Source organism: Zalophus californianus, chromosome 16 (genome assembly GCF_009762305.2).
Source record: "Zalophus californianus isolate mZalCal1 chromosome 16, mZalCal1.pri.v2, whole genome shotgun sequence".
Taxonomy (NCBI): domain Eukaryota; kingdom Metazoa; phylum Chordata; class Mammalia; order Carnivora; family Otariidae; genus Zalophus; species Zalophus californianus.
In genome coordinates, this window is record NC_045610.1 from 12,927,268 (window position 1) to 12,950,724 (window position 23,457).

The following is a 23,457-nucleotide window of genomic DNA, read 5'->3' on the forward strand; positions in this document are numbered from 1 at the left end:
GAACATGTTGTGTGTGTTTCAGCTTTGTGCTTTTTTAAAATATATATTTTTTAGTAATCCCTCTACCCCTACACCCAACGTGGGGCTCAAAATCATAACCCCAAAATCAAGAATCGTGAACTCCACCAACTGAGCCAGCTAGGCGCCCCTCAGCTTTGTGCTTTCTGCTCTCACACAGGCAATATTCTAAAAACTGCATTGCTTTTCTTCTGTTATCTCTTCCCAGGTGTCCTTCTGACCATTTACTATCTTTGGCATAACCTTTATACTCACAAATACATCTCCGAGATGAAGAGGGGATACAACAAGTGCAAATACAAGTACTGCAAACTACTGATTTGATTCCACGTGCTTCGGGAAGGCGGTGGTCTTTCCTTGCAGCTCTGTGTGGTGGAGGAGGCGGGGAGGGGTCCTTTGCATCATCCTTGCAGCCTCCAAGTAGCATCATATGAAGCACATATCAGACGGAAACCAATTTTATTAAAAAGATCCATGGGGTGGGAGGATGGGGTCATGTTAGAATTCTTGTCACTAATAGAAGATTTCTCCTTAGAACTGTACAAAATCTGTGTCACTACCAATGAAACATTTTTTTTCCTTTTTCTGCTCTCATCAGAGGAAAATATGGTTATGTATCCTTGTATTTTTGCACCAATAATTCCACCACCAACTGCGATCAAAACAACAGCTATTGGGGCGCCTGGGTGGCTCAGTCGTTAAGCGTCTGCCTTCGGCTCAGGTCATGATCCCGGGGTCCTGGGATGGAGCCCCGCATCGCGCTCCCTGCTCGGCAGGAGGCCTGCTTCTCCCTCTCCGACTCCCCCTGCTTGTGTTCCCTCTCTCGCTGTGTCTCTCTCTGTCAAATAAATAAATAAAATCTTAAAAAAAAAACAAACCAGCTACAATTTATTGAGCACTAACTTATGTGGCACTTTACAGGTGTTATTGCTTTTGGTCTCACACTTTATTTTCATTTTAAGGAGATGTTAAGGCTGAGGTGTTAAGAAATTCAACACTTGTCATATGTGTTTAATTTTAAACTTTATTTTGAATGAATTTTAGATTCACAGGAAGTTGCAAAGGGAATATAGAGCAGTATAGAGCATGATTGTATTTCTGTACCAAAGCCAGGAATCTAACAATGTATGTGTGTTAGTGTGCATACGTGCAATTCCATGTCATATGTGTAGATTTGTGTAACCACAGATACAATCAAGATACAGAATTATTGTATCACCACAAAGATCTCCTTCCTACTATCACTTTATAGTCAAAATCATTCCCCTCTCTCCCATGGCAACCCATAGCAACCCCTAATCCGTCATTTTAAGAATCTTATATAAACGGAAACCTTTTGAAGTTGGCTTTTTTCACTCAGCCTAATGCTCCTGAGATTCAAACTATTGCATGAATAAATAAGTCATTCCTTTTCCTTGTTTATTAGTATTCCGTGGTATGGATGTACCACCATTTGTTTAACCATGAGAGACATTTTGGTTGGTTCTAGTTTTTGTCCACCACAAGTAAAGTGTCTATGAACAATTGCGTTTGGGTTTTCATCTTTTTGTAAGTTTCTATTTCTTTAGGATAAATGCAATTATTAGGTTCTATGTTTACTTTTTTATTTTGTGTTGAGAAACTATCACACTGTTTTCAGGAGTGGCTGTACCATTTTACATTCCCACCAACAATGTATGAGAAATCCACTTTAATTTTTTCTTTTCCAATCTGTATGCCCTTTATTTCCTTGCCTTGCCTTATTGCACTGGCTAGAACTTCTAGGTTGAATAGCATCAGTGAAAGTGAACATCCTTGCCTTGTCCAATTTTAGAGGGAAAGCATTTGGTCTTTCACTATTAGCTATATGGACAGCTGTGGGTTTTTCATAGTTGCTGTTTATAAGATTGAGTAAGTTCCCTTTCATTCCTAGTCTGTTGAATGTTTTTATTATTAATGGGTGTTTGATTTTGTCAAAATCTTTTTCTGCACCAATTGATATGATCATATGTTTTATTTTCTTCATTAGTCTCTTAATATCGTGGATTGCTTTGATTGATTTTTTTCAAATATTGAAACAGCCTTGCATTCCTGGGATAAACTTCACTAGGTTATGGTATATGATCCTTTTTACATATTGCTGAATTCTAATTGCTAGTATTTTACTAAGAGGTTTGCCTCTAGATTTATGAGGAATGCTGGTCTATACGATTCTTTGTTTCTTTCTTTTCTTTTTTCTTTTGGTACTGTCTCTGTCTGGTTTGGGTATCAGGGTAATACAGACTGACTTCTTAGAATGAGTTAGGAAGTGTTCCCACCTCTTCTAATTTCTGGAAGAGATCTGTAGAACTGGTATTACTTCTTTAAATGTTTGGTGTAACTCTCCAATTAAACTATCAGGGCCCAAATATTTCATCTTTGGCAGGCTTTTAATTATTTCTTTAATAGTTAAAAGGCTATTCTACTTTTCTATTTCATATTGGGCAAGTTGTGGCAGTTTGTACTTTTTAAGGAATTGGTCCATTTCATCTCAATTGTCAAATCTATGTGTTTAAGTTGCTTTAGCACTCCCTTCTGATGTCTGTGGGTCTGTAGTGATAACACCATTTCATAACGCTGTTTATCTTTTTTGTCAGTCTTCTTAGAGGTTTATCAATTTTATCTTCTGAAAGAACCAGCTTTTTGTTTCATTAATTTTGTTTTAAAATTTCATTGATTTCTGTTGTCTTTATTATTTTCTTCTGTTTGTTTTGGTCTTTTTTCCCTCCCTAGTTTATTTTTAGCTTGTTTGAGACTGTTCTCTTTTCTGATGTAAGTAAATTTCCCTTTCAGCACCACTTTAGCTGTGTCCCACAGGTTTTGGTATAATATATTCTCATTTTCATTATGTTCAATGTATTTTTAAAAAGCTTCTTGAGACTACCTTTTTTGACCTATGGATTATTTAAAAATATGTTGTTTAGCTTCCAAGTTTTTGGAGGTTTTCTTCTTAGTATTCTCTTGATATCTAGCTTGAATCCATTGTAGTTGGTACACACTCTGTATAATTCCACTTCTTTTAAACTTGTTGAGGTTAGTTTTTTATGGCCCAGAATATGGTCCATTTTGACATATGTTCTGTGAGTGCTTAAAAAGAATGTGTTTTCTGTTGTTGTTGAGGGATGTCCCACAAATGTTGATTAAGTCCTGTTTGTTGATGGAATTGCTGAGCTCTTCCATGAATGTGGGGTGGGAGGTGGCCCTGTTGCTGCTGAGCAGTGGTAAAGGTCCTAACTCTTCATTAGTTCCTCTAACACCACCTCAAAGAGGGGGGAGGGGGTACCTCCTTACCATTAAGTGGGGATGGAAGTCCAGGTTCCCCACACAGTTTCCACTAACACCATAATGGGTGAGAGCCTTCTGCCCAATGGGAATGAAAGTCCCAGCTCTCTACTTGGCCTTCTCTGACATTATATCAGCAGAGGGAAGAAAGGGGTAGCCGGATCCCTTTATAACGTGGCTTGAGGGAAAGTCTAAGCTTTCCACTTAGCCTTTGCTGGCAGGGGTGTGTGGGGCTAAAGTATTTTTCAGGTTATTGGCTGGAGTAGAGCCATTGTTTAAGTTTTCTGTCTTCCAAGGCTGCCCTTTTCCTTGTCTTTCTAGTTAGAGAGAACAGAGGGCCTTTTGGGGGGGGACTCTGTCTGTGCATGTTGGCATTTCTAGGTTGCCTGCACCTCTAGTATCCAGTTTGGGGTAATGAGGCAAAGAACAAAAACCAAAACCAAAACCCCCAGGGAATTCACCACCATGTTGTTCCTTCAGTCCCAAGGTCCCTAACCAGTGTGCCTTCCCTCTACTTTTCAGATAGTTCTTATGCTTTTTAAAATATATATTGTCCAGGGTTTTTAGTTGTACATAGCAATAGGAATAGTGTGTCTATTCTATCTTCTTAGGAAGTGCCCTGTCCCGTTTTCATTGAAAGCCATGGAGTCTATTTGTATAATATCCTGGCTGGGAAGTTAGAGTTCTTATACTTGCATTTGACAGAAGATCCAACGCGAATGGGTCATAAAAACATTGGAACTTATTCTTGCTTCCAGAATGACTCCAAGTAGGACTGAAGTTTATGTTGGCTAAAGGGATGGATGATAGGTTTAGAAAATTAACCCTAGGAAACTGACTCAGTCTTGCAGTAAGGACTCAGGATCATAGTGGGTTTGTGAGTGGGATATTCACATTTTGGGAACTAGCAAGCAGGAGTCTAGAGTTTCAGGGCGCCTGGGTGGCTCAGTTGGTTACGCGTCTGCCTTCAGCTTGGGTCATGATCTCAGGGTCCTGGGAATGAGCCCTGCATCAGGCTCCCCATTCAGTGGGGAGTCTTGTCCCTCTCCCTCTGCCTTGCTCCTGCCTCTTTCTCTTTTCTCTCTCTCTCTCTCTCACAGTCTCTCTTTCTCTCAAATAAATGAAATCTTAAAAAAGAAAAAAAAAAAAGGAGTCTAGAGTTTCCAGAACAGTGGACAGGAGGCAGGAGGGTATACCAACTCCTGTGAAAATGTCTAAGGAAAACATATTAAACATATTATTTGAAAAGATAACTAGCACTTAGAGATACAATTTCCTTTTTCTAGATTTTGTGAGTACTTGTGAGGATTTCCATGAAAATTAATTGACTAAAGTGAATAAAAGCAACATACAGAGCAGTGCCACAGTATGCTGTTTGTACAACAAGGGACGATGGGGAGAATGCTGAATGTACACATCATTGCTGAATTATGCATAAGATAGCTCTGGAAAGACAAACATAGCTAATAGCATCGTTGCCTACTGGGAAGAGAACTGGGTAGTACCTGGAGAGCAGGAAGGGAGATTTTTCAACTTACACACTTTTGCCATCTCTTGAATCTTGAACTATGAGAATTCTCCTGTTTCTCTTTCAACATCCTCTTCCCATGGTTCCACTTCAACCACTTCAGCTCTTTTACAAAATTTACTTGCAAGAATTACTTACATATCCTGAATAAAAATCATTCTCAGATATATGTATTGCAAATACCTTCTCCACTCTATTCCTTGCATGGTACTCTCTTCTGTCTTTCGATGTCTTAAATTTAAGGATGCCCAATTTAGGGCGCCTGGGTGGCTCAGTTGGTTGAGCGATGGCCTTCGGCTCTGGTCACGATCCTGGAGTCCCTGGATCGAGTCCCGCATCGGGCTCCCCGCTCAGCGGGGAGTCTGCTTCTCCCTCTGACCCTCCCCCCTCTCATGCGCTCTCTCTCTCTCAAATAAATAAATAAAATCTTTTTTTTTTTTTTTTTTAAGGATGACCAATTTATCAACCTTTCCCTTTAGGGTTGGTACTTTCTGTGCCCTGGTAAAAAACATTTCCCTAATCCATGGTCCCAACATTGTGCTGTTATTTTCTAGAGTTGCGCCTTTCACATTTAGGTGTACTTTTGAATTGATTTTTCGTACAAGATATAGGTCAAGGCTCATTACTCACCCCCAATCCCTATCGGCATTCAATTGATCTAGCACTATTTACTGAAAATAACTTTCCTATTGCTTTATGGTGGCTCCTTTGTGGAGGAGAATTATGCCTACATGCCTGTGGGTTTGTTTCTAGCCTCTTCTTTTCCATTGATCTTCTTATATATCGCTGTTTTCATTATGTCTTTGTAATTTATAATGTCTTGATAACTGGAGCATACATTCTCCAGTGTACCGACCACTTCCCCCCACCCCAACAAGCCACCGAGAGAGTGCAGGAAACCCAAACCACGGCCTTCCGAATTTCCCTCCGAAAGATGGAAGGAAGCCACTTAGGTAGGAGTTGGCCTTTCAAACTTCGCAGTCCTGCGCATCCTCCCGGCACCTCGAGGAACGCACGCCCGACACGCACGCGCAGCGCAAGGACGGGGACTGGACGGAGCCTCGCGGGCTGGGCGAGCGAAGTCTCGCGTCACTTCCGAGGCGGGAGGATGAAGTTGATTGACCATGGTCACAGAAGCGACCAGGTAGGGGTTGGGGAGGAAGCAACCTTGGCGGCGAGGGGCGGAGGGACGGGCCCGGAACGAGGCGCGCGGCTGTACCCCGACTCGAGTGCATTCCCGGCCCCGGCGAAGGGAGGGAAGCGGGTTTAGGGGCCGAGCGGAGGCCGCGGACCCTGAGGGGCACGCCGCGTCCCGGGGCGGGCCTCTGGTCGCCCGCCGCCCCCCGGGTCTGGCGGAAGACTCAGTCCGGCGCTTACACTCGAGTCTTGCCTCTGGTGCTTTCTCTTTGGACAGCCGGCGCCTTCGCTGACGTCCCTGTGGCGGTGTGAGCCGCTGGAAAGGGCGGACACGCCCCAGTGTGCGCCCCGGGCCGGGGCCTGTCGCTTTCCCCGATTCCGCACCCACGGACGTGACCCAGGCTCGAGCGCTAGAGGCTGGTGGCACTAAAGCCTGGCGTTAGAGACCTAGCATTAGCAAAGGAGATCCCGTTTTTCACAAGGCAGGGGAGGGTATCGACTGCGGAGCACCCGCAGCCGGGGGCTGTTTTCACATCTCTTACTCCTCCAGGCCTAGCTCCGCCGCTTCCTGCCTGTGCGTCTCCAAAGACGCACAAATGTCTTAAATTCTTGGCGCCTGGGTACTCAACAGTAATTTTGAAAATAAGACGCCCCTATTCGTGAAGTGGTTGTGAAACGTCAAGGAGCTTGCCTGTAGGATGCACCCCGCCCAGCGTCCGGCACATAGTAGTTACCCAATAAAAGGTATCTGTAGAATTCTCTTTTAATTTCCCTTGGTATAGTGATTTGAGAGTTGAGAAGTTACTTCTGGGCTTCGTATACACCTATGTTTAATGAACTAATAATACTTGATTCTTGTAGTGGACTTGCCAGGGAGTGCTTTCCGCGTCTCCCAACCTGTATGGAGGTGGAGGGAGGGGGGTTGGTGGTGAGGAGAACAAAGAGGAAGCCGGTTTCTAAAGGAGTGGCAGGTGGAGCAAGGGATCCTTAGCTTGGTGGTCCAGAGATACAATTAGTAAAAATGATCTAATTCTTCAGAAGGATAGGGGAACTAACTTATGACTGTGTCTCTTGTAGATATCTCTCTTACTCTTCACCACAAAAGAGTAAAGTGGGTGGTATCATCATATGCGTTCAGTGGAGTTATGAAAGCTGAGATTACACACAACAAATACGTGGGGGAGGCAGGCTTTTAGAACTAGGCCTCTCTGTAAAACCTACTCATTCTAGTACAGGGGTTGCCTTTGAAGAGGTCCTTGTGAAAGAAGTTATATTTAAAAGGTAATCTGGAGCCTTGTCATAATATAGCTTATGAACATACAGAGGGTCTCTCAACCCTTTCCTAAGGTAATGATGCCTTTTATTTCTCCTGAGGCTTATGATGGAAGGAGCCGAGATGGGAGGAAGAAGTAGGGTCATGACTGGGCCTTGGTCAGGAGTGACCAGTAAGGCTGAGTGCTGCTTCTTGCTGGGATTTTCTGGGCTGACCTTCTGTTATCCCCAAAGGCAGTGTAGTGAGGCTTCCAGATTAGCAGTTGACTGTAGCCTATTGTAGTCCTAATAGGGCTCGCTTTAAAAGGAGGCATTATAAAGATGGATATGCATGAATTATGTTTTGCTGAATTAATCTTTTTCAGGAAACAGAAGACCACCTAATTTGTTCTATTGTTTTCCTTTGCAACATTTTTTTAAAAAGGTTTATTTATTTGTAAGAGAGAGAGAGAGCACAAGCAGGGGGAAGTGGCAGGCAAAGGGAGAAGCAGACTTCCTGCTTAGCAAGGAGCCCGATGTGGGACTCGATCCCAGGACCCTGGGATCTTGACCTGAGCCAAAGGCAGATGCTTAACAGACTGAGCCACCCAGGTGCCCTCCTTTGCAACATTTGAAGCTTCTTTAGGATCATTCCTTTTATTCCTGGGTGCAAGGTTTCTTTTATTGTAGAAAACAGACTTTGAAAAAAAAACTTACACCATTGGAAAGGATCTTTGTTGTAATTTTTTTCTGGATTGTAGATTGATTAGGGATCTGGTAGAAACACTAAAACAGTAGTTAGCATGTGTTAATTTTATGGCATATACTGAGCCATTTACCCAAGAGGGAACTACTACCTTATTCATTTTTTAAATATTTATTTATTTGTTTTAGAGAGAGAGAGAGAGAGAGTGCCTGTGCTTGGGCGGGGGGCAGAGGGAGAGTGAGAAAGAGAATCTTCAGCAGACTCCTCACTCAGCGCAGAGCCTAACACAGGGCTCTATCCCACAACCCTGAGATCATGATCTGAGCCAAAATCAAGAGTCAGATGCTTAACTGACTGAACCACCCAGGTGCCCGGGGAAGTACTATTTTAGTTCCATTTTTTACAGATGAAGAAATTGAGGCTTACAGAAGTGGAATGATGTGTCTAAATTTGGAGAATCTAAGAGAGAACAGAAACCATGTTAAAGGGGGGTATCTTGGGGAATGTAGAATACACCAGGAAGGGAGAGAAAGGTTATCCTCAGATGCTGGAGAACACTGGAATGAAGGGACATTTTCTCCTTAGGGCTTGGAGTTTTTTCCTACTGGGAGGGAAGGGCACTTAAAGGCAAAAACCTGTTGTTTTATCAGCATATCCTGGGCCAAGGTCAGCACAGCTGGACTTAGGTCCCTAGGTTTTGAAGTGCAGGTCTGGAACCCTGCTGCCTTGCAGTAATGGATTGATAATGTACTTTGCTTTGAAAGAACCTGATACTGTATACAAGAGTGTGCAGATCACATAAATGCATGATCACTTCACATCCAAAAAGATTCTTGGCTATTTATAAACATCTATTTGAGGGTTCTTTTAGTTTTTATTTAAAATTTTTTTCTTATTTTTAAAAATTTTAATTCCAGTATAGTTAACACAGTGTTATATTAGCTTCAGGTGTACAATGTAGTGATGTAACAATTCAGTATATTACTCAGTGCTCATCAAGATTAAGTGTTCTCTTAATCCCCTTCATCTGTTTCACCCATCTCCCCACCCACTTCCCTCTGGTAACCATCAGTTTGTTCTCTGAAGTTAAGAGTCTGTTTTTTGGTTTGTCTTTTTTTTTCCTTCGTTCGTTTGTTTTGTTTCTTAAATTACACGAGTGAAAACATATGGTATTTGTCTTTCTCTGACTTATTTTGCTTAGCATTTATTCTTTAGCTTAGCATTTATTCTTTAGCTCCATCCATGTTGCAAATGGCAAGATTTCATTCTTATTTATGGCTGAATTGAATATATATGTACAATCCATTACATAGATGTATGTATATACACACACGCACACACAATATATTACATATATACAATGAGGATACTATACAATAGATGTATACATACATATTATACAATATATGTATGCAATATGCATATATATTATACAATATACATATATACACACAGAATGTATCATACACACACACACACACACACACACAGTGCATTGTATATATACACCACATCTTTATCCATTCATCTGTCGATGGACACTTGGGCTGCTTCCACAATTTGGCTTGTAAATAATCCTGCAGTAAACATTGGGGTGCAAATATCCTTTCAAATTAATGTTTTCGTATTCTTTGGGTAAATACCAGTGTTGCGATTCCTGGATCATAGGGTAGTTCTATTTGTAATTTTTTGAGGAACCTCCATACTGTTTTCCACAGTGGCTGCACCAGTTTTCATTTCCACCAACAGTGCAAGAGGGTTCTTTCTCTTCACAGCCTCGCCAACATTTGTTTCTTGTGTTTTTGGTTTTAGCCATTCTAAAAGGTGTGAGGTGATTATCTCATTGCAGTTTTGATTTCCGTTTCTCTTATGATGAGTGATGTTGGGCATCTTTTCACGTGTCTGTTGGCCATCTGTATATCTTTGGAATATGTCTGTTCATGTCTTCTGCCCATTTTTTAATTGGGTTATTTGTTTCTTGGGTGTTGAGTTTTATAAGTTCTTTATATATTTTGGTTACTAGCCTTTTATTGTATATGTCATTTGTAAATATCTTCTCCCATTCAGTAGGTTGTCTTATAGTTTTGATTGTTTCCTTCACTCTGCAGAAGCTTTTTATTTTGATGTAGTCCCAATAGTTTATTTTTGCTTTTGTTTCCCTTGCCTTAGGACACATATCTTTTTTTTTTTTAAAGATTTTATTTATTTATTTGACAGAGAGAGACACAGCGAGAGAGAGAACACAAGCAGGGGGAGTGGGAGAGGGAGAAGCAGGCTCCCCGCGGAGCAGGGAGCCTGATGTGGGACTCGATCCCAGGACCCTGGGATCATGACCCGAGCTGAAGGCAGTCGCTTAACCGACTGAGCCACCCAGGCACCCATCTTTTTTTTTTTTTTTTTTAAGATTTTATTTATTTGAGAGGAGAGAGCACACATGAGCAGGGGGGAGGGGTAGAGAAAGAGAGAGAAGCAAACTCCCCGCTGATCAGGGAGCCCGATGCAGGACTCCATCCCAGGATACTGGGATCATGATCTGAGTCGAAGGCAGACACTTAACCAACTGAGCCACCCAGGTGCCCCATAGGACACATATCTTGAAAGAAGTTGCTATAGCTGATGTGAAAGAAATTACTGCTTGTACTCTCTTCTTCAGGGTTATTTTAGATAATACATTCCTATAGTGTACTTAAAATATTTTATTCAGATTTGCAACTGTATGTTTGTCTAAAGGGAGCTATGTTTGTGTTTAGTCAAGAACGTGGAATGTATCTTCCCTAACATACATTCCTCTTTTTCTCCATAATAATAATAGTTAACATTCATTGAGTATTGTGTGCCAGACTTTATGCTAAGCATTTTATTGGATTATTCAATTCTCACAATAACTCTGTAAAGTAGGAATAGTTATCTTTATAGAGGAAGAAATGGGCTCAGAGATGTTAAGAAATTTATCCAAAGGCACAGAGCTAGTGAGGGTAGAGCCAATTCTATGTACTCCAAAAGCTAGTGTTTATTTGTGTATTTCATTCACTCCTTCATTTAGCAGAACACACCTACTCTCTACCAGCGATTTGCTAGGTGTTGGGGATACAGTGATGGCCCAAACAGACACAGTGCCTGTTGTCAGGTTGCTTCTAAGTCTAACAATGGAGATAGGCAGAAAAAGAATTACAAACTAAATATTAATTACAGTTGTGGTACATGCTATAGAGGACGGTAGAGGGTGCTGTGAGAATGTATAATGGGGCCATTTGGCAGCGGGAGGGAGTGAGGGGAGACAGGAGGCTCTGCTGAGGAAATACTTAGGTCTGAGACCTTTAAGGACTGCGTTGGAGTTAAATTGGGCAAAGAGAAGGGTGAAGAGTTACCAGGGGGAGGGAAGGGCATGTGTGAAGCCTTGAGAATAGGAGGAGCTTGTGTCTTATGGTTACTGTGTGGCCAAAGGATGGCAAGTGTTGCCCAAGTCTAACACAAAATGTAGATAGGAGTCTTAGCCTAAGAGCAGTATCACTCTCCAGTCTTGGTTTATTTGCTTCTCAGAATTTATAATCAGCTCCACAAACCATATCTGTTTTCCAGCTCTGATGAGAGTCCAGCCTCCTTCAAACATGTGGTTAGACCTCTGGTTGCCCACAGGATGGGGATTGGGGAGGAGAGGAGAGATAAATACCTAAATGCGAGACCTAATTGGCATTGGTAATTTGTACTACAAAGCTAAATAGACACTGAGTGCCAATATTTTGTTTCGTCATGTTGTCTCTGGTTTACAAAATGATTTAACAAACATTGTATAGCCCCACTACAGTCCACACCCTATGTTAGCCACCCAGGGTACAAATGTGTAAGGACATTCTTTTCCTTTGCCATGCATAATTTAATGTTTTATATGCCTTCCATTTAAGGTGCTGCAGGTTTTTTAAGAAAGGTTTTATTTACTTTTTTGAGAGAGAGAGAGAGAGAACGCCAGCAGGGGATGGAGCAGAGGGCGGAGCAGAGACAAGCAGACTCTGTGCTGAGCATCGAGCCCAAGGTGGGGTTAGATCCCATGACCCTGAGATCATGACCTGAACCAAAATCAAGAGTCGGATGCCCAACTGACTGAGCCACCCAGGTGCCCCTAAGGTACTTCAGTTGTTTTGTCAACATTATTCTTCAACATATATTTATTTAGCATTTATTATGTGCTAGGCACTGGGCTAGGGATACAGCATGAGCAAATAGTCATGGTCTCAGTCCTTCTGGAGCTTAAAGCTCCCATTTGGGGCTGGGAGGCAGTGAGGGAGGGAGAGAGACAGGGAGATAAGGTTGAAAAGGTAGGCTGGGGTCAGACCATGCAGCCCTCATAGGTCATGCCAAGGATTTAAGGCTTATCCTAAGAATGGTGGGACACCGTTGAAGAATTTCAGTCGCGAGAGTATCAGCAGATCTGTGTTATTAAAAGATCACTTTGGCTCCTCAGTGGAGGCAAAAGTCCATGGATTTGAGGGCTATTCAGGAGGTAGATCAGTAGGGCTTGGTAATATTTTCACTCTGGGATGAGAGGGGAAAGGAAGGTGTCAGGGCCAGTTCTTCATTTTCTGGCTTGTGCTTCTGTGATAGGAAACCCTGGAGGAAGAACATGAGTTCAGTTTCGAAAAAGATGTCTTTGAAATAATCCAAGTGGAGGTGTCACAAAGGTAATGGTCTAGGGGGATCTGTCCCTCAGATGACAGTAATGGGCTAAGTCCCTAAGAAAACCTCTTGTCTGTGAGGAATTTTTTTTTCTTGTATTGAGGGAGCCATCAAAGTCTGGAAAGTGACAGTGAGGTAGCCCAGCAGGGAGTAAAATTTCTCCACATTTATGTTGCGGAAAAGTTAAGATCTGCCCACCTTAGAAATGGTCTCCACAAATGTGGAATGAAAGAAACTAGTTCTGTTATTGAATAAGCATTAACCCAGACTGGGATACATCACAAGTACTCTGCTAATGAGATTACAAAAACAAAAAAGAAATTCTGCCATTTACAATTCATTACATACAGTCTCAAGATTAATGGTAATCTTGTAAGAACACTTGACAGCACCATTTGATGTACATGCTTTCATAGTTCCTCCTAAATTCACCTGGTAATGGAGGTGGCCATCTGTACTAATTAATTGCCCTTATCTGAAAGAAAAGTGAAACCTCTCTAATCTCGGTGTGCACAGAATAGAGGTGTGTAGGCTAAACTCCTACCGTGACTGGGAGAGGGGGCGCTGCCTTCCTGGGTATTTACATTTAAAAGAGATGGCTTCTAGGACCTTCAAAAAACCCTTCCTGAGTCCTGCAGCTAGCTTATTTAACCTTTAAAAAGATTTGCATACATATCAAAGGACAGAGGAAAGTTTTATAAATAGGTTATTCAAAGAAATGCTCTAAGAAAAACGAGAGAGGAAAAAAGATCTCTTTCCCTTTTGGCAACAGAGAAAAGTCAATTTTAAAAATTTACTTAAACTTACGGTGCAGTAAAATGTTGGACTGGAGCACACACAGAATGGGGATTATTCTGAAGATGACTTTGAAGTGAGTTCCATGTACTTTTGCATAGTTAGGATGCCCTCAAATGGTCAAATGTAGCCCATAATTTCTTGTACATTGATTTAAAGAAAAATGTAGATCTGGGTGCTCCTGGTAGTTTCCAGCCAAAACTCTTGTCTCTCATAGTTAACCCTTCCAGGGCTTGTCTTGTCCTCCTTAATGTCAATAATGTCATTTCTTAGTCCTACCCAGTGTTGAAAAACAAAATTCAAATAAGTAAAATTTGAAGATTTTTTTAAAGATTTTATTTATTTATTTGACAGAGAGAGACACAGTGAGAGAGGGAACACAAGCAGGGGGAGTGGGAGAGGGAGAAGTGGGCTTCCCGCGGAGCAGGGAGCCCAATGCGGGGCTCGATCCCAGGACCCTGGGATCATGACCTGAGCCGAAGGCAGGCGCTTAACCAACTGAGCCACCCAGGTGCCCAAAATTTAAAGATTTTATTAGCTTTATTCAGTGATTCATAAATCAGGCAGCGTCCCATCTAGCAGACAGAAAGGAGCTTCCAGGAGCTGTACAAAATGAAAAACTTTTATAAGCAGAAGGGACTGGGAACAAGGAAGTTATACTAGCAAAAAGTGGATTGATTTTGGCAAGGTCACTTTCCTTTAGGGGATTGCAGGGGTCTATCAGATTACCTCACCTGACCAGGTGGTTCCTGATTGGTTTAAGATTCCACTCCTGGAAGAGTCCGAGACTAATTAAACCAAGACTTGGTTTGGTGATGTGGGGCTTAGCATACGTGACTCTGTTTTGGGTCTTTTGCCTTGTTTTTAACCCCAGTTATACACATATGAGACCTTTCTTTGGTAGGTAATGTTAAGATTTTAATGCAGAACTGAACTCTCCATTAATCTATTCTGGAAAGCTACAAACATGAGGATAGAAAAAAGCTACAAACATGAGGATAGAAATTGAGGTTGAATGGCAAGTAAATTTAGCTTGGAAGCTTCTTGCCACCCACCAAGGTAGGAAATTGAATAAATGCTTTTAGACTGTGACTGAGCTCTCCCTCCCATCTCCTTAAGTTCATGGTAACCTGAGACTTGTCTGCTCATCTGCTTTGTGGGAGGGAGAGGAGGTCTGCTGATAGCCGCTGAGTTAATGGAACGTTGCTTACCAGTGGTTTGAGCTTGTTTGCTTTAGCTAGAGCTTTACTTTCTCAAGTAAGATCTTGTTTGTATTGGGAGCACTGTTTTGAAGGGAGATGTAAGATTTTCCAGGTTTGTATGAGTAGTACTTAGCAGTTGTTAAACTGGCAAGTGTATTAGGAAACTACTATTGCTTCAAAATTCTCTGTGGGTAGGGTATTATAGTCCAGATTGGCTTAAAACATTAGCTAAACTGAATCAAGGAAATTGTACTGAGTTCCTATTAAGCAATTAGCTTATTTACATTCAATTCTTGCATAAAAGCCTTTGTATTTTATTTGGGTGATTGCAGCTGAATATGGGGATCTATTCATCTAGACAGTATTAAAATTCTTCCTGTTTAGGGCTCCAACTAAAAGATTACTAATATTATTATTTACCCCCTATGTAATGCACTTAATGTGGACTTTAGAGTCTGAATACCTGGTTCAAATCTCTAATCTGCGACTTGCTGGCTATGTGACTTCAAGTGCTTTTCTCATTTAGCAAATGGAAATTACTATCATACCTACCTCATAGGATTGGTATGAGGAGGAAATGAGATCATGGAAATGGAGTCTGTAGCCCAGTAAGTTGCAAACACTAAAAAACTTAGTAATTGTTATTAATATTTTTCTTTACACAGTAGCCATATATGGTAACAAGCTAAAAGTTACTTTTTTAAAGTACATTTTGGACATTTGTGTAATATTATTGTTTCACTCCATTAAACTCGTCATGTGTGTTAGAAATGGTCACAGAATAAGTAAAAGATTAATTATATTAGAAATAGAAATGCACTCTGGCGCAGGGGTTGGGATATCTAGTAATTTCTGCCACATTTTCAAGGGAATGAAGGATTGTGACATTTTATCTTGGAGCATTCTGTAATATATAAAAAGCATCTGAAAGCAGCATTATCCCTCTTTTCCTATCAGTTGCCGGATCTTTACAAAGGGCAAGCTTTTTTCTCTCTTCTTAACCTGGAGATTTACAAATTGTGACAAATAGTGGTTCTTTTTGTACATACTGTACATGCACCTCCCAAGGGCCCAATCCAGTAGGTTGCACAAAAGTGTTACAGTTTTTGCTCTCCACTGACTCTTTGGAGAGCGATTGGGGCCTGAAGTTCCAGCTCCTGAGAACTAGGAGATAGGAGTACCGCGAGGGAGCCCAAGGCGCTACAGGTGTTCGGTTTTTTCATTTCACATATGCCACCCATTTGTTCATCATTCATCCAGCAGTATTTGTGTCTGGCACAGGAAGCAGAGAACTGAGGGGCTTAAGCCACCAGAGAGAGTCCACATGTGGACAGATCAAGTACAACCAGGTGTTCCAAGAACTCTGGCATAAGGCACCAGACAGTTCTGGGCTTTCTTCTTGATCTGATTTTCAGGTTGAGAAACACTTACATGAGGTAAACTTGCAACAGCAGAGGAGGTTTCTAGCAGCTGGGGTAAGCAGTTCCAATGGACCCCACTCATCACTTTATAGTATATGAAGAACTGTTATCTCTCTATCTCTTACCATAACTGTCTTGAGATGTGTGTAGAATGGGGATTATTTCCTTATTTTATAGGTAGGGAAGCTGGGGTCCAAAGTGGAAAATAAGTTCCATTATAGAACAGGAAATAAATGATGGCAACATTTTGATTCCACCATTGCTCCACCAAGTAGTAATTACAGTGATTTGCATTTCATTTGTAATGCTAGACTGCCTCAGTTTAAGGAATCTAGACTTAATGAAAATCCAGGTGTACTAATTCAGTCAGGTTTAAGAGGTGAATATTCACATGGCAGAAGGATTTTCTAGCAAAGGTAGGTATTCTAACTTGTAGTATCCAGATGGACTTAGGGCGGTTTGTGGATTTCCTGATATTTCCGCAGTTTATTTGTATAAACTTATATTTTAGCAGATTCAGCAGTAATAAGGTTTCCAAAGGAATCTATTCCGAGAAAAGATAGAGAATTTTTAAAATTCAATATATAAATTTAAGAACTATGGTACTTAATTTTCCCCAATGTTTCTCAGACAGTAATGTCCCCCAAAAAATTGTTTAAAAAAATGTAAATGCAACTTTGTAGGAAAATATCTGTTATGTTCCTCAGTGTGTTGTGTGTGGTAGAATATCATACTGTGTAGAACTGTTTCAATTAATGAAAAGGGGGATAAAAAAAGAGAAGGTCACTTCATTGTTAATTGGTGGATAAGGAGAGATGAAATTTAAATAGTTACTTTGGCCACCCATGAGTGCTAGACATAGCAAGAAAGATTAATTTATCCATTTTCTTTGTTCCTTTTTTTTTTAAAAAGATTTTATTTATTTATTTGTCAGAGAAAAAGAGAGCACAAGCAGGGGGAGTGGCAGGCAGAGGGAGAAGCAGGCTCCCCGCTGAGCAAGTAGCCCTATGTGGACTCCATCCCAGGACCCTGGGATCATGACCTGAGCCAAAGGCAGACATTTAACTGAGCCACCCAGGCATTCCTTCTTAATTCCTTCTTTTCACCCTTTCTGACATTACCTACCAACTTTCGAAGTAGATAACCCAGTAATTATAGAGATCATTGCTATCATTTCTAATCCTTCCTGCAACTGTGTGAGGCAGGTGTTAGACATATTTTGCAGATAAGGAAACCAGCTAAAATATTAAGTAACTTGTCTAGAGATACTTACCTAGTTAGTCTGGTTATTGGTATTTGAACCTAGGTCTGCTTGGTTCCAGAGATGGTTTGCTATATCATATCAGTAATTTGAAATTATCATCATACCTGTCATTTATATCTCAATAGAAAAATGGTAGCTGGAAACTTGATCTTAGGTAAAAATCAAGAGAAATTTGGGGCACCTGGGTGGCTCAGTCGTTAAGCGTCTGCCTTCGGCTCAAGTCATGATCCCAGGGTCCTGGGATCGAGCCCCGCGTCGGGCTCCCTGCTCAGCGGGAAGCCTGCTTCTCCCTCTTCCACTCCCGCTGCTTGTGCTCCTGCTCTTGCTATCTCTGTCAAATAAATAAATAAAAATCTAAAAAAAAAAAGAGAGAGCGAGAGAGAGAAATTTAAAGAGAAATTGTTGGGAAAAAAATTACTGAATTGTAAGAAACAAAGTTTGGTTCTGAACTGTATCAGGAGAAAGGTGTGGTTGGACAACTGTAGCAACTGACACCAGGCCAGAGATACTGGATAAAGTGAGAAAATGTAAATTCTTACAAGAAGCAAATTTCACAGTGATCTAGTATCTTTTTTTTTCTTCCCATAAACTTGAAATTAAAATTAGTTGCTTTTTTTCCCTCAACATTTTAAATTTAACTCGGCCACATATCACGTCTTAGAAGCCATCTTTTGAAAGTTTCTAATTGACATGCAGTATTTGCTTATGAAGACATTCAGATAGGATGATTTGAGAGACAGAATTTCTATTTGATTAGGTTTGTGTTATTATCAGTTTTAATGTCTAGCAGTAGGAAAAAGTCCATTAAGTCCTTGGGTTGAGGTGGGAGGACTTCTGGTATGGTAAAGAGGTTGCAAATTTCCTCAAAAAACTAACTATAAAACAGGACAGATTTGTCAAAAACAACCATTTCAGAGGTCTGGAAATTGACCAAAGGCACACAAATTTGAAAAGCATTTATTCATGAAAAAGCATCCAACAGGGGCACGTGGGTGGCTCAGTCGTTAAGCGCCTGCCTTTGGCTCAAGTCATGATTCCAGGGTCATGGGATGGAGCCCCGTGACCAGCCCGTGATCGAGTCCTGAATCGGGCTCCCTGCTCATTGGGAAGCCTGCTTCTCCCTCTCCTACTCCCCCTGCTTGTATTCCCTCTCTCACTGTCTCTCTCTCTCTCTCTGTCAAATAAATAAATAAAATCTTTAAAGAAAAAGAAAAGAAAACGCGTCAAACGTTAGGTGAGACCAGTGGGAATCTGTGGTGTTCCTGCCTGGGCTCCTCCCATCCCATCCCCCCAGCTCAGTTAGTGTAGTCGTTCAACCAGGTGACCAGCTGTCTCACTGTTGCGGCTAGCTATTTGGAACAGAGAGAAAACCAAAAACCATGCCCAGCAGCTTTCTTAGTCTTAGGTTGTGGCCCTGGTTGGGCAAGCAGTGAACCAGTAGACGAGCTAGAAATTTGACAGGTCCTATAAGTGAGACAGCCATAGATAGGCTTGATAAACCCGCACATACTCTGGATGACTGGAAAGCTACATGTATGAGCACAGTTTGCTAGAGAGGGCCCAAGCTATCCACACATCCCTGGATGACAGTGTGCAACTACAGAGGAGTTATGAGAAAGCTTGATGAAAAGTAAAAGCTGAGGAAGACTTGAAAATTGCTTGAACTTTGTATGTACTTCCCATACCACACATAGATCCATCTGCAAAGGGTAGAAGCTGTACTTGTCTGAGGTGTTTGGGCACAAATACTGACATATAATGGTTGACTATTAAGATATTCAGATAACCACCAGTAGGAATCCAAGCATAAAACTAAAAATAAGAAAAAAAGAAAACCTGAGCAGAGACCTCAGTGGCCACATACTGTGGGTGAACCAAAATCCATAGGTTTAGTACAGGCAAGTTATTAACCAAATTTTTAAAGTCTGCTACTCTACCAGTCTCCAGAGGAGAAAATGAGAATCTGGAGTTCTACAATATAATAGCTAAAATAGCCAGTTTTCAACAAAAAATGTGTAAGACATGTTGAAAAAACAGGACACTGTGACTCATACCTAGGGGAAAATAGCAAAAAGAACAAAGGTTGAAGACAGTTTAATAGAGCCTCAGAAAGCCTTGGGACAACATCAAGTGTACTATCATTTGGGAGTACCAGAAGAAGAGAGAATAGGGCAGAAAAAGTATTGAAAGAAATAATGTCCCAGGGCGCCTGCGTGGCTCAGTTGTTAAGCGCCTGCCTTTGGCTTAGGTCATGATCCTAGGGTCCCAGGATGGAGCCCCGTGTCAGGCTCTCTGCTCAGTGGGGAACCTGGTTCTCCCTCTCCCTTTGCCTCTCTAACCCCCCCCACCCCCGCTCATGCACTCACTCTGTCTGAAGTGAATAAATACTAAAAAAAAAAAAAAAAAAAGAAAGAAATAATGTCCCCAAATCCCGAAATTTGACAAAGAACACTGTATTAGTTTCCTATTGCTGCTATAAGTTACCGCAAATGCAATAGCTTAAAACTCCATAAATTTATTATCTTATAGTTCTTGAGATCAGAAGTCCTAAAATCAAGGTGTCAGTGAGATTGTATTCCTGCTGGAAGCTCTAGAGGGAATCTGTTTACTTGCCTTTTCCAGCTTCTATAGGCCATCAACATTCATTAGCTCAGGGCCCCTTCCTTATATTACTCTAACCTCCACTCTGTTGTCACATCTACTCTATGACTCATCCCTCTTATAAGGACTCTTGTGATTGTATTGGGCCTGCCCAGATAATGCAAGATAATCTCCCCATCTTGAGATCCTTAATTAATTGCATCTTGTAAAGTTCCTTTTATCATATAAATAAAATAATATACTCATAGGTTCCAGGGATTAGGATGTGGACATCTTCGGGGGATTTTATTCAGGCTACTATAAACATCAGTATATATATCCAGGAAACTCAGTGAGCCCCAAGTAGGGTAAACGTAAAGATTCTTACCTAGATACATCATAGGAAAACTGTTGAAAGCCAAAGATCAAAGTTAAAAGCAGTAAGAGAAAAATTACTCCTCACATACAGGGGACAACCATATATGATTAATGGCTTAACTTCTCATCTTAAAGAATGGTGTTGGGACTTCTGGTTTCTTATTCAGCATGTAAGGAGCTTAGAAGTTGCCCTTCCATCCTAACAAGTAAAAAGCAGAACAAATGGAAAAATCAACCCAACTCTTAGATCCATCAGAGTCATGAGATCACAGAGCAAACTTTTGCCACCAAAATTGGCAAGACAGGTGGATACAGAGAATCACACTTGTTGGAGCAGTACTGCTGCAGGAAAACCTGAACTGTAATTGACAAATTGTTGGGAGGCTTGATGTGGACAAGTCTGAGAGTTAAAAACTCTGGAGTGACCCAGTCTAAAGGGAGCCCCACAGTTTTGTGAGTTTTGACTCCAGGAGCTCTACCAGGCCTTCACAGTGAATACTGGGAGAAAAATTCCCTTGTGCTTCTGTTATGGGGAGGGAAAAGTAACTCTTTTGAAATATGGCAGAACATTTTGTTCTTAACAAGACCTGCCCTCAGGAGAAACTATTTTATCTAGGGAACTTACTTAGGGAAAGGGAAATACTCAACTCCAGCTCCCTCTGGTCATTCTGTCCTAGCTAAGGAGGGGGATAAAACCCTGAGAACCACTGATGAAGTTCACAGTTAGGGGGATAGGCTCACCAAAAGACTAGATCTAATCATTGGACCATAGCATGCATCCACTGCCTCTTCATTTCTCAAGGCCTATTTACTGCAGTTCTTTTTAACCAGTACATCATTTCTGCCTTTTTTTTAAATATATTTTATTTACTTATTTGTCAGTGAGAGCGAGAACACAAGCAGCGGGAGCAGCAGGCAGAGGGAGAAGCAGGCTCCCTGCTGAGCAAGGAGCCCAATGCAGGAGTCAATCCCAGAACCCTGGGATCATGACCTGAGCTGAAGGCAGATGCTTAACGGACTGAGCCACTCAGGCATCCCGATTTCTGCCTTTCAAGAAAACATTACAAGGCATACTGAAAGACAAAAAATAAAGTTTGAGGAGACTGAACAGCATTAGAACCAGAGTCAGATATGGCAGGAAAGTTGGAATTATCTGATAATTATCAGATCAAATTCTCTGATAATTTGAAAACTATGATTAATATGCTAAGGAGTTTAAAAGAAAAAAAATAGACAACATGCAAGAACAGATGGATAATATAAGCAGAGAGAAAATCTAGGAAAAAATAAAAAAGAAATGCCAGAGATAGAAAACACTCTAAGAGAATGAATGTCTTTGATGGGCATGGCTGAGGAAAGAATCTCTGAGCTTGAGCATATGACAGTAGGAACTTTCTGTTCTATTCCTTTCAGTTCCTTTCTTCCCAAAACAAAAGCAAAAAGAAAGAGATATAGAAGAACTGTGAAACGACTACCAAAGATGTAATATATACATAATGGGAATATCAGAAGGAAAAGAAAAAGAATCAGAAACAATATTTGAAGCAATAATGATAGAGAATGTCCCCAAATTAATCGGAGACACCAAACCACAGACCCGGGAAGCTCAGGGAATACCAAGTAAGGTAATGCCAAGATAATCTCACAACACCTAGGCATACTGTTGTTAAACTTCAGAAAATCAAAAATAAGAAAAAAAATCTTGGAAGAAGCAAAAAACCACCCCCCACACAAAAAAACTTACCATAGAGGAACAAAGATAATACATCTGATTTCTCTTCAGAAACCATGTAAGCAAAAACAGAATAGTGTGAAATTTCCAAAATGTTAAGAGAAAACCTAGAAATTTTAAACAAAATTTTTAAATTTTTATTATTTTTTAAGTAATCTCTACACCCAACATCGGTCTCAAACTCACAACCTGGAGATCAGGAGTCACATGCTCCACTAACTGAGCCAGCCAGGTGCCTCAAAAAGCCTAGAATTCTATACCCTGGGAAGTTATCTTTCAAAAGTGAGGGAGAAATAGACTTCTCAGACAAACAAAAATTGAGGGAATTTGTTGTCAGTAGACTTGCCTTGCAAGAAATGTTAAAAGAAGTTCTTCAGAGAAGGAAAATGGTATAGGTCAGCAAGTCATATCTACATAAAAGAAGAAAGAGCATTAGTGAAAGTAAAATAAAAACTTTAATTTTCCTCTTAATTAGCCTAACAGGTAACAGTTTGCTCAGAATAATAATAGGAAAAATGTATCAGTTTGTGTGTATATGCGTATGTATACGTGAAATGAATGACAGCAATGATAGATGGAAGAAAGGAATTAATATTTTGTCACTTGCATTATCTGTGAAGTGGTATAGTGTTAATTGAAAGTGGGCTTGGATTAGTTATAAATATGCTGCATTCTGTAAGGCAACCACTAAAAAAAGTTTAAAAAGAAGTATAATTGATATTCTAAAAAAGAGAAAATGGAACCATATAAATGCTCAGTTAAACTCCAGAAGGTAGAAAAAGTGTGGAAGACAAAAATAGGAGCAAAGAATGATGACAACAAAGAGAAAATAGTAACAAATATGGTAGATACTAATCTAACTATATAAATAATCACTCTAAAGGTCAGTGGTCTATATATACCAATTATAAGAAATTTTCAGGGTGGATCAAAAAACAAGACCCAACAATACGTTGTCTACAAGAAACCTATTTTAAATATAAAGACATATAGATTAAACTAAAGGGTTGGAGAAAGATATATCATGCTAACACTAATGAAAAGAAAGCAGGAGTAGCTATATTAATTTTAGAGCAGACTTCAGGGTAAGGACAGTGATCAGGAATAAAGAGGGGCATTACATAATGATAAGGGGAGTAAAAAATACTCCCAAAAGATGTAACATTCCTTAATGTGTATGCACCTAACTACAGTGTGTCAAGGTACATGTGGCAAAAACTGGTAGAATTACTAAGACAAATAGATGAATTCACTATTGTAATTGGAGACTTAATACCTCTCTGTCAGAAATGAACATAATTCACCAGGCAGAACATCAGTAAGAACATACTTGAAGTTAACAGCACCATCAATCAACTGGATATAATTAACATCAGAAGGAAAAGAATATCTCATCCAACAACAGCAAATTACAAATTATTCTCAAGTTCACATGGAACATTCACCAAGATAGATCATATTCTGGGCCATAAAA

At 40.6% G+C, this 23,457-nt stretch overlaps 1 protein-coding gene across 3 annotated transcripts in view; it reads left to right on the plus strand.

Annotated features, from left to right (window-relative positions):
• The first annotated feature begins 5,928 nt into the window (after positions 1–5,928).
• Positions 5,929–23,457, plus strand: part of DHRS7B (dehydrogenase/reductase 7B) — a 59,870-nt gene continuing 42,341 nt past the window's right edge. Inside the window, exons 1-3 of one of the 3 annotated variants that reach the window (XM_027625870.2) lie at positions 5,972–5,990; positions 11,888–12,062; positions 12,540–12,616. Coding sequence is in view for 1 of the 3 variants with exons in the window: in XM_027625869.2 (XP_027481670.2) it covers positions 5,971–5,990 (20 nt within the window). In the remaining 2 variants the exon portion in view is untranslated. Of the gene's footprint in view, positions 5,991–11,872; positions 12,063–12,539; positions 12,617–23,457 lie in introns of those variants that run through there. The other 2 variants (XM_035724595.1, XM_027625869.2) reach the window with 2 other exon arrangements.